The 18,796-nt window shown below is 36.0% G+C and overlaps 1 protein-coding gene across 2 annotated transcripts in view; it reads right to left on the minus strand.

Annotated features, from left to right (window-relative positions):
- Window positions 1-18,796, minus strand: part of SLC9A3 (solute carrier family 9 member A3) — a 49,658-nt gene that overhangs the window by 10,748 nt on the left and 20,114 nt on the right. The window contains exons 2-9 of one of the 2 annotated variants that reach the window (XM_064703400.1): window positions 13,948-14,250; window positions 9,107-9,267; window positions 7,046-7,124; window positions 6,044-6,221; window positions 4,955-5,175; window positions 2,832-3,034; window positions 1,943-2,005; window positions 60-130 (exon numbers count right to left, since the gene is read on the minus strand). In XM_064703400.1, the coding sequence (XP_064559470.1) occupies window positions 60-130; window positions 1,943-2,005; window positions 2,832-3,034; window positions 4,955-5,175; window positions 6,044-6,221; window positions 7,046-7,124; window positions 9,107-9,267; window positions 13,948-14,250 (1,279 nt within the window). Of the gene's footprint in view, window positions 1-59; window positions 131-1,942; window positions 2,033-2,831; window positions 3,035-4,954; window positions 5,176-6,043; window positions 6,222-7,045; window positions 7,125-9,106; window positions 9,268-13,947; window positions 14,251-18,796 lie in introns of both variants that reach the window. The other variant, XM_064703399.1, reaches the window with a different exon arrangement.

Below are 18,796 nucleotides of genomic sequence, written 5' to 3' on the forward strand. Positions count from 1 at the left end.
TAATGTACAGATAATATTTCCTAGCAGTATTTCCAGATTCCAAATTGGTTACTACTTACTTGTCTCTCAGATAATGATGCCCTATTTGTCCAGAAATGTCTTCTATAGCAGAAAGAATGTGATCAAAGGCCTAGGAAAGAGAGAGTGGAATTAATATCTTTACAGAAATAAAAACGCATAATTAGAAAATAGCTCTATTTATTTCAAGTTGTACCAGGTGACTATGCAGAATAATTTTATGGATGTTATAAAACTTTTTCCCCATTTACAGAAGTACTAACTACTATAAGCTTTTCTTCAAAGGTCCTAAACTTTCTAACCAGTTCTTCATAAATTTACTAAGTATTCTTGAATTACAAGGGTCTCAACGAGAAGGTACTTAAACCCCCTTTTTAACATTCAATTTTAAAACTTCTATGGACTCATTTTACCATCTCCATTTCTGCCCTATTAAGTACATCTGCCATTATTAGTGTAGGTGACTATTTCAGTTGAGCAGTTTCCACAGTAATTCTTTTTAGATGTTTCAGGAGTTGATATTTCTCTCAGAGTAGAAGTAGGCAACATTCTTTTAATATCCAGGGCAAAATTTCATACTGAGTATATTATCTGGCTGATAGAAATCTGGAGGCTTAAAACTCTTGAGCCAAACAAAGGCAGCTGCAGGTACAATTTGGCCTTTTTCTGTGTATGGTTATAACATTTCACTCTGAACATTGGAATGATTACTGCAGAATTTTACAGATGCTAGGTTTGGAACAGCAGGACTGACATTTGGCACTGGTGAGGCTGTATCTCTAGTCCTGTGTCCAGTTCTGGGCCCCTCACTTCAGAGAGGACATTGAGGTGCTGGAGCATGTCCAGAGAAGGGCAACGAAGCTAGGAAAAGGTCTGGGACACAAGTCCTGTGGGGAGCAGCCAGGGGAGCTGAGGCTGTTAAACCTGGAGAAAAGGAGGCTCACTGTCTATAACTACCTGGAAGGATGCTGTAAGCAGGTGAGTGTTGGCCTCTTCTGCCATGTCTCAAGTGAAAGGACAAAAGGAAATGGTCCTCAGTTGTGCCAGGGGAAGTTCAGATTAGATTTCAGAATAAAAAGTTTTCCCTGAAACAGTGGTAAGCACTGGAATAATTTGCCCAGGGAGGTGGTGGAGTCACTGTCTCTGGAAGTGTTCAAGAGCTGTCTGGGTGTGGTACTGGGGGATATGATTTAGAGGTGACTATGGTGGTGATATGTTCATGGTTGGACAGGATGTTCTTGAAGATCTCTTCCAACCTTGATGATTCTGTGATATCTTATAGTCTCCCATCCTTTAACGTATATTTATATTGAAAAGTTATGTTTTCTTTTACTTAAAGAAAACTTTATAATGTGATGTGAAAGTCAATTGGAAGAGTTTGTGTTTCAAAATATTCAAAAAGGGTAAAGAAATCCTGGGACACAACATTCACTCTGAATTAAAACTGTTGTCATTAGTCTGGAATTTCAGTATATAATTATTCTGTACTGGGCAGCAGAGTATTTTTCTATGTAATATGCAAACAGAAAAGCCTGCTTTCATACCTTTTCCAAAAATTAAACTTTTGAGAAGGAAAAATAAATTTTTTTTGGACATGCTTTGCCCTAGCAATTATCAATCATTCTCCTCTTTTAGATGAAGACAAAGAAACATATTCCATCTGTCCTGTTTCCCAAGTACTCCCAGCCCCATTGAATTCTCAAGTGAAAGACCAGAACTTTCATATTAATATCCTTTCACAGGATTTAACCATAGAGAAACAGCAATGTACAAATAAGTTTTGAAATGTTTGAAGGATTTTTTTCTTGATATTTGACAGCCCACTCCCTTACCAAAAAAGATATTTTTAATAACAATTTTTTTTCTCTTAAGGTGCTCTGTAAAAATGAAAAAGATACCATGAGGTCTTTTTTAAACATCTTACTCTGCCATGAAGTTTCTCATTCAGTTTTGGTTCTCTGTGTTCAGTTTTCTTCACTTTCAGCCACTGTACCAAAGGTTTGATAGTCAGTCCCTAAGGATTGAAACATGACAATAAATGCTTGGAAGTCCTCTTAGACTTTCCTCCAGCTGGTTAAACAGAAATAAAGCACATATGTGTTTTATTTGGTGGTTCTCATACTTTCTCAGTTGATTTCTATTCCTTCTAGAAGATAAAATAATACGGTACCCTTAGTTCCTATTACAAAGATTTGAAAAGACAACAGTGGAAAAATATATCATTTATAAGAAAAATACGCTAGTAGAAGTGTTTCCTATGCCACTGAATGTGGTCTTTTCTCCACAAATCAGGAGTTTGTGAACACAAGTAAATTTTCTGTAATATACTTCAAAATATATTGTAAGCTGCTATCTACTGACTTATTTTCATTTAAAATACTTTTTTTCATCCAGAAAGTACTATTTTGTTTGGATGTTAAATAGTTTCTTGTCCCACTGCTTGCTACTATATTTTAAAACAAGGGCTGAGGCTCAGCTAGATCAGCTTAATGATTGTATCTGCCCATTAAAAGCACTGTTCCCTATAGTTATCCACATGAGGTGAAGGATGTTTAATCAGATATTAACTTGGTACTATTAATACCAAGCAGGCAAGACTGAACAATTTTTAGCACAGAGGAAATTGTGTTTTGCCCCATGTGGTCCCACATCAAAACATAAAATAGGATCTTTGTTACTAAAATTACAAATTCAATTATGTTTTCAGTTCAGTGAAACAATATGCAACCTTCAGCTGAGTACTGCCTTAAGCATTCAGTACATTCGGGGGACTCCTTCTCCTTGCAAGAAGCGTGTTTAAGAAGTTAAATTACCTGGAATATAACAGTAAAAAACACAACAATGATAGTTGTGCTGACAAACAGCTTTCTGTCTTTCACTTTATTCCCATCCAGAAGTGCAACAAGAGCAAAAGCAACTGCTCCTCGTAGCCCACCATAGGACATCACCACCTGGTCTATTATCTCCAGCTGGACAGTTCTGTAGCGGTTAAGAATCCACGTCTGTATAACCACGCCTGTAAAAAACAAATTTCAGCATGTCTAGAAATACCCTAATGGAACGTCAATATCCCAGCTGTGAGTAACAGAAATGGTGCCACCAGACTGCCTTTATAACAATCTTCACCATCTAATTCCCCCTCTTATCACTGTGTTGTCCACTTAGTGCCTTCTCATTACATCCAGCTGAAGGAATTAGGTGAACATGCTTCTGTAAGCCAGCTAGCTAGCTCTTCTGAGAGTGCTGCCCTCTGGCACAGGCACTCCAGGGAAAGTTCTGACATGTGCTGGCCTTTAGAAATTCAATTTTAGGTTTTCTAGCAGTGTAACCGGTGATATGCACAGGGTCAGTTAACAGAAACAGGTTAAAACAGCACTGATTTAGGGAGTAAGTGTTGTACCGTTTGCAAATCACTGAAAATTACATTTTGTAAGACAAGTCATAGTCTTATGAAGGGCTGTTTAGTTATGCTAACACTGTCTCCACACCTACAGGTGAGATGCTGCCTGCTGCAGGAGACCTAAGGCTCAAGCTATCTCAGTGTATCCCAGAACTCCCTCCATACATAGGGAAAACAGCTTCACCACTCCTGTGATTGGCATGGCATGTGATTCCCACTGCAGCAGGCCAGGGCTGTTAACCAGTGCAAAACAGTTTCTTCTCTTTTTAGAGAACTTTGAACTTGTGCCAAGAGAAGTGTCTTGTCACTGTAAGGAGGGCCTCCGGAGGAGGGGACCTTGGAAATTCTACCAATCTGACTCCTCCAGGGAATGAGAACTGCAATTATGTATGGCCCAGTATCATCCAGTATTTAATAATTTGTCAATGTCCAAGATCAATTACTTTAGTGGGTGCTTATTGTTATTGCTGAATATTTACTATTTACTTATCATCACATCTGTTACAGGATTGTTAACCACTCATTTGACAAATACAAAAAGTGTCAAAGACAAGGCCCAGAAAACTCTTTTAAAACACCTCAGGCACATTTGCAGTTACTGAGAGGCAGCTAAACGAACAATACTTGCAGAATATTTAGAAAAGGAGGGCAAGGAGGTAAGCACTTCAATCAGCTCAGGAGCTTCTGGAGAGAATAAGAGCACAGAATCTAGGAAAATCGCCAGCTAGATGGATGTGTGACCTGTCATTTGAATTTAAGTCAAGGCAAACAGGCAAATAAGCTGGTTTAATTTTTCCCAGGTGTAAGTACATACACCAAATTGCCATGTGTGTTACTCTCTAAAGTATTTCATTCTACAGCTCTTTTGGGATTTTAGCAAAATTACAGCAGAACTATGTAGATGGGCAAATCATCATTGGTATTTTGAAATGTTTGCAAACTTATATAAACCCAGTAAATTGACAGTAGGTAATCTCTACCTGCCACGGCCTTATTTACTCAGTTTTTCATCAGTCCCTGAGAATTATTTCTTAAGCCAGAGAACCTGCAATGTTATTATGTATGGTCTGATATCACTGTGTGCCCAAAACCTGAAGTCAACCATAACATTAGTTTAAGAAAATCTCTTTCGTGCCAAATTGAAAGAGCTGGAGGAAAGATATGGTTGACAAGAGTCACATCTCTTGTTAGACTGCAAATTAAAGAACAAAGTCCATTTTACTGGGAGATTTTGCCAGTACCATTTGCTGAGTCAACAAAGGTTAGCCACTGAATGATTCATGTTAACTGCTGGGCTACTCATGTTCTCAAACATCATCAGAAATTAAATCCTGCTATATTTTCAGCGTATGACAGAACTTACTGTAGAACTTACTCTACTACTCTAATCCAATTCCAACAATAAATTCAACTAAAATAAATGGAATGTTTTAAAAGGAGCAAAGCTAGAACTCCAAATATTTTTGGGGGAGAGGGCTAAAGAATATGTGATTGCATCAGCAGTACAATGCAAGAACAGGAAGGTCACTCTCTTACCAATAACTCTGTATACTGAGATGAAGACCAGAGTCAACAGAATAAAAGCCGTATTCCAAGTCCAGATTTCTGGATCCACAGCTGAAATACCCAGGAACATGAAGATAATAGTTTCTGCTCCACTGGCTAGCATTTTCATAGTATATCTTACAGTTGTAGAAGACTGTTCAGATATGTTAGCCTTGACATATTTCTGACAGCAAATGCCACAGAAGGTTATCCTAGAAAAAGAAGCAATTGTTCAGAAAATATGTGTTGCAATATTTAATATTATTTCCATCTGTCTGTCACATAGTGATAAAAACCCACTATTAATTCCTAAGAAAAGATACATTCATGAACACTTGTGGAGTCTACCCTTGGTAAAAAGCATATCACAAACACACATGCTGATGTAACCTCAAGTGGCCTGAAGACAGCACATATTAGAACATAATACAATGCAATTCTCTTCAGATTACTATACTGCTTTCAATGCAAATTTCTAAACCTTGTTTACATTAGATATAATCTTAAACTAATGATCTGTTTGCAGAAAGATTTTCAGAACTTGAATACACTTACTATATCATCTACAAACATGACAAAACTGAGAAGAAAGGCATGCTGGGAATCAATGGAGACTAAGAGAAGAAAGACCACAGAAGTACTCAAGCCAAAACAGGCAACATTTAGGCAAATCTTAATGTCCAGCCAAGACAGAGAGAGAGAGACATAGTGACATTTACACAGTGCCTTAGAAAAATATTGCTTTAGTCTCAAGTTATCAGGAAAGATGTCAGCACAAATGGACAACTGTTAAGTCTGAAATATTATTAATAACAGACAGAAAAGAGTCATGTCTGTATTTTGCAAAAGAGTTCTTGTGTTTTGCTCAGAAGATACTGAAAAACTTGCATTCCTTTTCAAGGCTGAATGACAGGACTGGCAAATTATAATCTAGTGCAGTGTGAACATAGTATTATCCAGCATAAACTTAATGTCATATTCTACAGTTGTCCCATATAATTTAGGTTTTTTCCTTTCAATGTTTTAAAAACCATATTCCCTTCTCATCCCCTTCATAGACAGTAATAAAAAGAGACTTACGCTAAGATGGCAGAAAGAGAAAGCATCTCTGCTGTGAGGTAGGACAGGTAGGAAATGATAAACACAAATCCAGGTTCAATGATCCTCACATGCTTGGTGAAACGACTGACCAATGAGAGCAGGAATGCAAAGATAATACCAACCAGTGTCCCACCGAGGCTCACCACAAAGAATGACACTGAAAAACAAAACACCTAACACAACTTAAACCATAGAAATAGAATGGTTTGAACTAGTTCTCTTCCAGAGACAGGACAGCGAATGACCAGTAAATCACAGAAAAATTTGGAGGACATGTCAAATTCATTTCTAGGCTCAAGGATTTTGAGCACTTGGTACATGAATGTAGAATTCTGTAGAAAAACAAGGCTACTTCTGTTAAGCCTCACCATTTGACTTTTATTTAAACCCACTGCATTTCTGTATACTATTTTTTCCATGTTCTGTAAACAATTGTTTTTTACAAAAACACATTATAGAATATGACAAAGTCACTATCAAAGCATTTATTCATAAGATAATTCAATTTCATTTCATGCAATGCTTGGAATGGGAAATAGTGACTCATTTTTCAGGGAAAATTTCTTGATTGTTACTGGCAAACATAGCTTGATGGTGATCAGTGATAGGGAGCGGCAATGCCTGTATGCAGTATGGACTTTCCTGGAAAGCAGGGAGAGCATAGGCTGAAATCTGGGAAACACTATTAAATACAAAGAAAAGCTGTATATCTGTCAGGTTTGGTGTTCTCAACAACTGAACTCCGCATCAGTCTCCTCAAAAGAAAACAGATCTGATTAAGTTTCCCAAATATTCAGGAATGTTTATTTATTTATTTTCTTAAGACATTTGCCTATGCCATAATATGCCATAAGAGTGTGTGAATATGAGTAATAATGAAAAGGGCTGAAAAATAAGTTACCAATAGCATAATAGTAATATTTTGTTTAAAGTACTGCATATATACACCAATTGTGTGATACAGAATTAACTTCTACGCACCTATGCCTTTGAGACATTCAATCCCCGTCACATTTGTTTCACCTATCGCAACAAAAGAGTCAAACACATTGTACAGCACCTGGAAAGAAAAGTAGACTAATTTAATAATTGCTCCTGAATTGAGCCTATTAAAATAATCTCCTTAGGAGCCTCAACATTATGAAGCCTGAAATTGAGTTTGACTGAAGGAAATCCTGTCTCGAAGAAGAATTTTATATTTTCTCAAAATAAAAGAAATGCAGTAGGCCAAGAAAAAACAGGTTTTTTTTAAATTAAAAAATAACACCTCACAGCAATACATTTCTCCCTTCAATATGTCCCCTATGAATAAGAAGCATTGTTACATGTAGATGTATTTTCTAAAGTACTTCTCACTGTAAAATCCAGGTATTTGAAAGATTCATTTACTCACATGTATAAGATAAATAAGATATTTAATAAGACAATAATAAGATGCTTATAATAAGATACTGAATTGAAATATGATGAATAAGTTGAACAAAAAAGAGAATATAATGATTGTGCTAAAACTTTTTAAATAATTGACTAACAGTGATTGAGCTGAAAGAAATGAATTCACCTTATCCATACCTGTGCCTAAGGAGGTTTATGAGTATCATTTTTGAGACATACCAATTTTATCTGCGCTTAGTTCCTCCAGTGGTGAATGAGGACTTTACTATGGCTTTCTCAGCTTTCCTTCTTGCAGCTAAACTTGATAATTCTTATCATGTTCACCCAGTCACGGGATACAGGTTACTTTTCTTCTGTAACAGTATTCTTTTACATATTTATGTTTAAAGAAAGCTATACCATCCACTTTCTTCTGTCTTCCAGTCTTTCATTTTTCAAAGTAGTAACTCCACTGTTTCAAATTTCCTCATAGGCTGTGCTTTCTACCTCTGGATCATACTTGCTCTTCTGTTTTTTCATCAATGAACAATCAAACTTTTTTTTATTTGTAGACTGTTTGTGTTCATTTCACAGTAACAAAATCTCCTTTCCTTTTGAAAGCCAGAGATGTTGATACTTGAGTTCATCAGAGGTTTATTTTAATTTTGGCAATACCTCAGAAGTACTAATGATACCGATATCCAAGGGCAATTAGGTTTCTTTGGAAGCCATACTGTAATCTTCAAACTCATGTGAACAGTTAGACTGCTGCCAATAACCTTGGAATGCATTATCTCCTTGGCTGCAAAAAGTTAAGTCCCTGAGCCTCATGAACATCTCTTACCCTCTCTTGCAGATAGGCAGGAGCAGGAATTGTAAATGATTCAAAAGTGAACTGAAGCTGCACAGCAACCTGATTGCATAGCATCTTTCTGCCTTAGGACTTCCTGGTCCCTGACCACTAGTACTCCACTACAAAATTATTCAAGGAAAACTACAATTTTATTCAGGGGGAAAAAAATTGTGTGATAAGGTGTTTCAATCAAAATAAAAATCAGTAGAAGTCTGGGATTCTGCTATATCTATTAAAGCTTTTCTAAATTTTAAAAAATGTTTGCAAAAAAAAAACCATTAGAAACTTTCTAAAATGTCACACATTTTTTTTCCCAAATTGGCTCTTTTTTATATGTGTGTTTGATAAACATCTGATCAAAGTAAAACTAAGGGAGCAGGAATAAACTTTGGAGAGTATTCTGTCTCTCACTGGCTGAGGTATGCATATAAATTATGAGCATAACACAAATATAGAGAAAAATATATGTGCATTAAAAAATAAGAGCAAAGGAAGGTTTAAAATCCCTGGAACTGATTTCATTAAGTCATGAAAGCCCTACTTAAACAGCAAAGGAAAATAAAACATGCACCCTTGAAACTTCATTTGTAGAGTCTAACCCAGGACTGTGTGTTTTATGTCACTTACCATCTCCAAATAACTTTCATGCTCAAATATCTGATATTTGTAAGCAAGACAGAAAGCACCATGAGATGCATTGCAGTAGTCCATGAGTAGATACACATAGAGAGTACAGTGCTTCTTTAAAGGGGAAAATGCACTTCAGTAGAAATCCCCTTGAGTTACGTTGACTTTGGGATATATAATTTACTTACCACAGTTACAGCATCATTCAGAAGTGATTCTCCAAAAACAATGATGAATAGAACTTCATTGACATGGACTTCTTCAAACACTGCCAGAACAGCTACAGGATCCACAGCAGCAATTAAGCTGCCAAAAAGGAGGAAGTCCAGCAGCCCAGAGTGCAGTTCACCTTCAAAAACAAAGCAAACAAATTATAAGCAGAATAATCTCTGTATTATCATTAGCAATGACAGACTGGGATGTTACACATAATGCCAAATACTGGAAAATAGAGATGCCAAGGTATCAACTTGAAAGCATGTTACAGTGACTCCTTAAAAAGTTCTGCACTGAGTCATGTTTTATCCTGCAAGTTTTGTTGGATTCAGCATTGGCCCATGTGGATCAAAGTTACTTCTGGGAGCTGGACCAGTACTGGCCTGTTCTTGTTACAAGACAGTTCCAGATCTAAACCAGCTTTCTATTTGTGTGTGGCATGGTTTGTCTAACTTGACTAAATTACCCCAAGATAACTGAGAACTCACAAGATGTTAAGAGGACCATACCAGCACTTTTAAAGTAAATGTCCCAAAATATTTCATGTCACAGGTCAAATTTGAGTTTTGGTTACTAAGAACTGCTACAGTGGTGTTTAACTGCACTCAGTACAACTGAACACCAATTGTGGCCTCCTTACTCACTGGTAGTTGTGGTTAAGCTACTTGTTCCCAAATTAGGATTCATGAGGCTGTTAAATTGTCTGCAAGTAGACCATAAAAATAGATAAAGGACCAAAATGTACCTCAACATATTTGTGTTGAGGTACATGTAGCCCCTAAGGAATTTTGGCAATGATTTCAAAAGTTTTGAAGGTACAAAACTCTGGTGACAGTGTAACCTAGTATTTTTTTTAACCTGCTTTTAGTTATTAATGTTATTTTGTTCAGTTATGCAAAGAGACAAAGGCAAGCATTCACTCTCATTTTAAAAGTAGCAGAAAAAGAAAAGTAGCATAGCCACAAAAAAATGCTTTGCTCAGCTTCCTAAATACCTAGCAAAATCTACCCTCCTCATGAAATCAAAAGTGGAAACCTAGTCATTGTTTTCTAGAGAAAAGATTTCTGAGCAGTAAAATTCCCTTTGCGTTCATCAATGGATGGAGGAAGCAAGGTTCATGAAGAAATGATGTTGCCAGAAATCATTTAAGGAACAGCAAAGAAGGAACAGGTTGAGAATTCATCCATTAAAACACAATGCAGAGGCCCATGCCCAAAATTATCAGGCATGATTTCTACAGGTAAAGAATAAATTCATCTAATTAAATGGTTTTTAAACATGAGTCAGCCAATGACAGTCAGTAGCCATAGCCACAGAATCAATAGTGCCTGTAAAGTACTTCCAGAACAACATGGCTACCCCTCTAGAAAGGACACTGAAAAGTAGTTTTTCAAATTCAAAATGGTTTGGGCTTAGAATGTAAATGAAACAGAAACCAGATTCCAAATGGTTTTGATACAAAATGTCATAGGCTTATTTACTCAAGGATACTTGTATGGGCAGTCAGAGGCAGGAGTAAACAACATCCTGTTATATGTGACAATGCCCAATATTTCTGGTGGAGATGCAGATGTATATATTCTCTTAGCTACTATCTGCCCATCAGAATATCTACAAGATTTCTGTACAGTTTGTAGGGATCTTGGTATGGCCCTGAAAACAGAAATTCATAGCTTGCACAGATGTATAACTACCTTATTTTTTCAAGAAGATAAATAGTCTTGTTCACACTTGGACTTATAGGGCTGTGAACAAGGACTGTGCCTATCAGTTTTAGTGTGCGAGTGGGGTGAGACAGTGTCCTGAAGTCTGTGCCAAAAATTCTGAAAACTGCCTTGAACGTAAATCTAAGCAATGGTTCCACCAAATGCTGCCCTCCTCAAGCAGGCTTAAGGAAGGAACAAGCCCAATGACAATAAATATCAGATATCAGGGTATAATAGAACATAAGGTTTGAAAATAAATTGGCTCACTGAGATTGCTTATCTTTTTTATGTGTTACCAATTATAATCATTGGTACATTCTTTGAAGACTTGCAAATCTAGTAAGCAAACATTTATGGGGAGATTAGGACACATCTATAAATCCTACAAAGCACTGCCAAGAGGCCTGTAGTTTCTAAATCAGTCTTTCATTTAGAGTAATAACAGCAGTTATTTTCAATTGGTACATGACCACGGCTTCCTCTAGCTCATCAGTGACACCTAAGATATGTTCACTGGACCCAGTTTAAGACTTTTAGACACACTCAGCATATTGCAGCTATGACCCTAGATTGTACAGAAAAAACTGTTCCAAGAACTAGTCACAACCACAATACTGCAAGCGTTAATTCTCCAGTGGACAGTGAACAGTTCACTGCAATCAGCAATTATGTAATTCTTCTTATTCTGTGAAAGCAGACTGATAGTACTAATGGTTAACAATTAATGTGCTAATCTTCTTATTTCAGTTCCAAATAAGGATTTCTTCATCATTATCACCTTCTCCATTTTCCTTCTGCAAATTATTATATCTCAAGGGTATTGAATGCCAACAAAGAGCTGATTTTATGTTCATTTTTGTAGGAAATCTATGCAATCCAGTTTGGATTATGCATTCTTGTATTGATGGACAGTACTACAAGTCCACTAAATGTCAAAGCTAGAAGTCATTTGGTTTTAGTTCATCTTAGTTTGTAGCAGATTTACATTTCTACATTTTAATGATATTACTTTTATCATTATTCACTTCAATTGTAGAACAAATGGGATATAAATAAATATGGAGCCATGGAGCTTCAACCAGAAGGTAGTATGAACTCTTCTGGAAACTGAGCAACTCAGCATTCTCCTATCTTCAGCAAGTAACAACATAAAGGTTTTTCACAGTGTGGTGCTTAGATCTTGTTGACCTCTTGGAGGTTAACACAATTGATTTAGTAGATTAGTAAGTTGGTGTCATGTTGATATTTTACACTCCTACTCAGCTTTGCTGGAGAATGACATTGTTTGAATCAGGGACAGCCTTGTCTGGCCTTTTTCACAGCTGGAATTAGAACCCTTGTAGGTCTTCATGGCAAAGACAGGTCGCCACAGTACACAAATAATGCTCTTTCTAAACATTAAAGTTTGCCAGATGTCAATTTATCATTCTCCTTATTTATTAACATCCCCATATTCATCTTGTAGAGCTTTAGCTGTGACCTGTGATAGGGGCTGATTGCCCTGTGTAGCTGTAAGCTTAGAGTTCTTGTATGCATTGCCACTAAAATATTCTCATACTGATGAAGCAGAACATATAACTATCAAACCCAGCTTTTGCAGTTAGTCATGAGTTGTTTACAGATTGGGAGGAGAAGAATAATTTAAGTGAATTTTCCTGCTAAAATAGTTTTTTTGGGAAAAGAGTCAACTTTTCCATTTCACACATTGTAAGGAAATCAATCCTTTCCATTTAATGACTTATAGCAACATATTTTTAAAGTAATTATCACACATTATATTTCCAAGAACAGTTTTTTTAAGAAAATATTTTGGTCCTATTTTTAAATTGATCCAAGCATCTTGGATATTTAATAAAGAAATCCTTTTCCAATTTGCAGTAAAAATATCCCTGTCATACATTTTCTTTCTGAACATCTGATTTTAATTATAAACGTGATATTGTGGATTAAATATGTTGCTTAAAGCACAGTAAACCTCTTATCTACCAAAAAAATGCCAAAGATTTTTGCATCTGAGCTGTCTCCCCTGTATCTTCTTAAGAAAATATTACTGCTTCTAAAATAACATTTATAATAAGGTAGATATCTAAAATGCATCCATCATAGCTGTCTATATTACAAACATCTGCAATTACATAACATGAGTCTTAAATGAAAGTAGAGATTAAATACTGCTGTTCTGTGCCTCCTCTTACAGCCCTGTGCCCTTACATCACAGTGTAATTAAGCCAAAGTGACTTGGAATCACAGAATGGTTTGTGCTGGAAGGAACGTCTTACACCCTCCAGTTCTGGGACACCTTTCACCAGACCAGGTTGCTCAGAGCCCCATCCAACCTGGCCTTGAATGCTGCCAGGGATGGCCCATCCACAGCTTTCCAGTGACCACAGTGACCACCCCCACTTTTTGCATTTGTGGTCTAGGAAATTGTGTGTCAGCCACCCTTTCAAGCCCCTTTGAACTGCTCCCATTAAAATGGCTTCCTTTTATTCTTTTTTTTAGTAAGACATCTGCTACTTCATTCTGTAAAACTTCTACATCATGTTACAATTTCCAGACTCAGAAAATGCAGAAGAGATGTGTAGATGGGTCATGCATATATATCCACTCAGTAGCCACTTAATATTGGATAACACTTACTATAAATAGCACTTAATTGCATGAATAATATTAAATACAATAATAACATTCAATATTAAATAGCAGTAAAAATAACACAGAATTCTAAGGCTGACTTCAGGAAGACACTTTCATTTCAGAGTAACTTTTAAGGTTTCTATAAAAGCAGAAAGAAACAAGCCCTTTAGTGTGTATTTTTTCCAGATGTCCATTAGAGAAAGAATCCTGAGCTTTATCCTGAGAGTGTGCACACACATTTGGAGCAGGACATCATAAGAGACATGGATTCAAGTAGCTTTTTCAAGTATACTTTTGGTAGGGAAGATTTTTTCCTAAAAGGTCGTTTTAAAATTTGATAAAGATATTACAAATTGCTCCCATTAAAATAATTTTTTTCTGCTAGGAAGAGTTGTTACATTGTAACTTATCACCCACCTAACAGTATCTACAATGGCATTCATAACTGTGTCTTCATAAATCAAACTTACCCATTATTCCAGTCAGATAGACACCGTAGAGAGATAAACCAGTTGTGGCAGCATTCCAGACTGTCCCAATGACAGCATACAAAAGGATGGAGCCAAGATTTCCAAAAAACAATCTATTTGGCATAAAATATCCAGCATCCAAAACAATGGGGGGCAGCAAATAGAAGAAAAATACAGTTGGTGTCAGGGAGAAGGAGGCAAGGTGATCTGCTGCCCATACAATGCCACCAAGGAAAAGACCAAGGACAATCAGCAGAGCACTTTCTGGAACCACCCGAGTGACTTTGTGGGACAAGTGGAAAACTGCAAGGAAACACAAAAACAGTGAGTCAGAAATGAAATGGAGGAACAATTTGAGCAACTAACTTTGATAACTGGCAATTTTGAATCCGCACAATCTTTTTGCTTTCACTGTGATTAGACACAAAAGCGTGTATGGAATGTTTGGGAAACAGACACTTATAGAATAAAAAAAGAGTCGATCTTCAGATTTTATCCAGCATATTTTAACTTATATGAAGCCAATATTCCATGACATTTATATCCTTCATTGAATTATCTTCTCTTAACTAGATCTGTTTAGGGAAAGATGATGGTCTGTGCAAAGCAGTAAGTGAAAGGCTGAAAAGAAATGGAGAAGTCCTGGAAATGTATGATACTATGGTTTATTTCTGTAACTAAAAATACACATGCAGCCTCCTAATTATTGTCTTTAAAAATTACCAGTTTATTAACAGGCTTATTGGAAGATATGACACGAAGGCTGCAAGAACTAGTTTCAAGACAACTCTTTTTAAATGCATAAATATTCTGATAATGTCGCCTGCAGCAGGAAAAAAATGAAGCTTCTGATGGAGGTCCCTTTTGAGTCTTTTCTTCAAGACATCCCTAATAAGGATTTCTTATAATTCAGAGGTTTTCTGAAGGAATTGAGGCTTTAGTGGTTCCTTCAAATATGTATTTGTGCTAAATGGTTCTGCAGTAGGCTGCTTTCTTTTGTATAAGGTGTCACAAAATTTGTATATTACAATAGTCTGTAAGACAAAGAATATATGTATCTATTACAGCAAAACATGTAACAGCATGGTGTGGTCAAACTATATAAACTAGCCAATGATTAGAAGGAGGGAAAATTACTGAGCTTCATGAGCAAATCTAAAGAGACAGAGAGATGGCACAACCAGGCAGAAAAAAACAAACTGTTCAAGGTGACAGAAACACAACTAAGACTGCAAATACATGTGGCAACATATATTTATAGTGCATTTGATAGGTATCAGATAAAAGAAAATAAAAAAGCAGAGAGAAGAACAGAGAGAAGTCAAGTCTACAAAGAAAGATGGAACATAAAATAGGAGGAAGAGGCAGAAGTGTTTGATAATAAGTAAGGACAAGTGGTTTAATTTACTTTCTTGGGATTTCTGTAAGCTTGTCCTTCAGTTTATCTTAAGTAATGATGTGCCTCAGATGGTCTGAACCCTGGTACTTTGTGAAACTGACCCAATAAATATGGCTTTACTTACATAGCTTTGTGTTGAAAATGTGAGTTACACTTCAGGAAAAAAATTTTAGCAAAAGCCACCAAGTTTTTCCTGGTTTGAACATCAACTGTGTTGAAGCTGTTACTATGCTAACACAATTTAGCTAAGAACTAGCTTGGACAAAAATCCATCATTATGAATTCTAGACTCTTAAGCCATAGTGGAAGAATCTTTCCAATGACCACGCAGAGATCTTAGACCAGGTTACTTTACTGAAAGAGCATTGTTTTTCTTCCCATCCAAGTATTTGTCCTTGTCAAACATTTACTAGTTACCTTTCAGAGTGTTTTAAGGGCCTCACTGCTGAACTGGTAGCTTTTGCCTTGGCTGCATCTACACAGGCACCATCCATCATTACAGCTGCCCCACAGCTGTAATGAGATTTTCTATTCTGATGAGACAGCTGTCTCATCAGAATAGAAAACATAAAAGTGACCACAGCCTCCCTATGCCAGTAATGAGCATGAATGTAGATGCTCCCGAGTGTTTGCAGACAAGACTTGAAAACATGTTGGAACACAGCTAAAAAGTGGGATTAATACAAATGCAATCAGACATGAAAACAAACTGAATTTAGTGAAGCTGACTAAACCATGCCAGATTTCTATGTCATTGGTGTCATGTAATGAAGAGATGAATGACACTTCACAGAAACAAACACTGGTTTTTCTGTCAAGTTTCCTCTCTTTGTTATAAAATCCCTTGGGTTTACACTAGAAAATAAGGAGAGAGAGGAAATTAAATGAAGAAAAATAAACTAGCCACTATTCCATGGATACAAATTGAGGCATTTAGCTTCTCAAAAGTTCTTCCCACTAGTCATTCTTGATTCCTTGAATTTCCAGTCAGTGAATTATCAACTAATTTATCACCTCACAGAGAGGGATTATCTCCTTATCCCTGAAAATGAATGTTGCTGAGCTAGTCTTACTAACCAAAGTCTGTTTTTCCTACTCTTACATTAGCAGATAAGCCATGACTATGAGAAGTTAAAGTTAAAAATTTAAAAGGAACCTGTGAAGACTTTTCAAAACTAGGCATTTGGAAAAAAAACCAAAACCAATTTCCAGCTAAAATTTCATATTTTGTAGAATTCTCCCCTTTACAACCAAAACCAGTTTTGAATGCTGGGAAGCCAATCTGATTTTGGTTATAACATTGTCTCCTCCTAAAAGTTGCATTTTCCCAGTGAATCAGCTCTGTCTTATCTGTATTGGTCCCATTTAACTCCAACCCACTGATTATCTGTGCCAGATTTTAATACTATCAGCAATAAATTCTTCTACTCTGTTATTTTAAGAATGCAGGCCATGGGCAGGAAAGTTATTGCATGAATGGGGCCTAGAGAAGCCTGTTTTCATTTTTGTACATGGCCCAAGCAAAATCTGAAAAACCAGACTGTATTTGGTTTAAGATAATTGCCTAGCTAACTCTTCAGGCAGACAGCATGCTATGTGATTAACAGAAATATGTCTATAAGCATAGAAATAAATAAAAATACCACAACTGATGAAATTCAATAAAATAGCTTTGGACTGAGATGCAATTGGAACTTAGATTAATGTTTGAGCTCATATTTGCACCTACACAGATTGATTTTTTTTTTTTCCGGCTATGTGTAAAAAATATATTTAATCACGCTTGTACATTATAAGTAGTTATTACATTTGTGGAATTTGATAGAGATAGGTTAATTCCAAATTCATTCCTTAATGTTTATTTTTGTAATTCATTATTCTGAAGCAACTTCTCTGATATATTCTGAGAGTATTACAAACTCACACAGTGATAGCACTTCTGTTTCATAAAGTTTGCCTTTACTTGTCTAAAAGAGATCCAAAAACTGTCCCAAAAAATTAATTGTGTCCCTATGACAAAGTAGAACTGGAAGCTTTAATTACACCTAGATGTCTAGCATGACTAGGTGTTTCACCTGACTGAGGAGGAAAATATAATCCGGCAAGGTTTGTAAACTCCTAATGGACAAAGAGTTTAGTTTGATTCTGATGTGAAAGAAGTTTCAACTATCAGGAAGGAGAATAGCATGCAGTGCTGCTCAGATAAATTGCTCTGTTACAGACCCAGAGATGAAATTGTCTACTTTCACCGCTTTTAATATATTTTAATGAGGGAAAGGGTAAAGGAAGAACACCTGTAGACAGTTCATGGCATAAAAAAAATAACTATGCACAGGACAATTTTGTGATCAATAAATTTTAACATTTAACTTTTTAACATTTAGCATCTGGAATTCTTCTACCTATGTCTAGATACAGTATTAAAGAAAAAGTAAAACAACTTCCTCACTTCCAGTACATGCTACACCTGGTTTGAAAGTGAGTTGGACTGGCTAGTGGGTAAACTGGGTTTAAATTCAAGCTGAGTGTCATCAAATTAGAAGCTTTCTACAAAATTAAGAAACAGTTGCACAGTATAAACATCCTGTGATTTTTTTTCAGATGCTTCCTTTGAGATCCAGGAAAAGGGCCTGTGGCATTTAAGCTATCTGATGAGAAAGACAAAACAAATTAACAATCTGTGATGTGGTGGCTGGAACCACTTTCTTTTGACACAAAGAATAAAATATACTTAAAGAAGCAAATTGACATTAATGGCCTTTTATAAATGCATTAACTTAGATTAAATCCTTCAGTGGAATTTACAGCATTCAGTGAATTATCTCTTGCTTTCTAAGGCCATCTGTGACTGGTTTGGAAGATGTGATCCAACAGAATAAGCTTCTTCTCACTTAAAGAAATGGAAGTCAGGAAGACTGGTTAAAAGAAAGAAAAAATTAATTTAAACAAAATAAAGAAGAGATATCGTACAATTCATCTGCAAGTTGTAATGTTTGTAGTCGTAAAAAAATTTCTGAAGTAGGATTTGCACTTATTTTTTTAAATGATCTCTAACAAAACCTATTTTTAATCAATACTGATTTTTTCTTATCAAAGGAAATATTTTAATTTAACTAGAGCTGGGATTTTTTTTGTATTATTGCCAGCCAAAATTAACAATTCGAGATAGATTTGCAACCTTTTGAAAATACACCCCTGCAAAAACAAAAATCTAAAAGTACCTATTGATAAATTTCAGGATTTATGCAGTCATTTCAACACTATTTCAAATGAATAATTACATTTCTATTAAATTTGATAGTGTAAATTCAAGTCTCTGAAAACAGTGAAATTATTTTTGCAGCTAGTGTTACTATTCCAGTGAATCACAAACCTAACACACGTGTACAGTACACTATGTGTCATCCAGAGAAATCAAGAACTGACCTATAATAGTGATGATAATTCTCT

The sequence above is a fragment of the Zonotrichia leucophrys genome, chromosome 2 (assembly GCF_028769735.1).
Source record: "Zonotrichia leucophrys gambelii isolate GWCS_2022_RI chromosome 2, RI_Zleu_2.0, whole genome shotgun sequence".
Lineage (NCBI taxonomy): Eukaryota > Metazoa > Chordata > Aves > Passeriformes > Passerellidae > Zonotrichia > Zonotrichia leucophrys.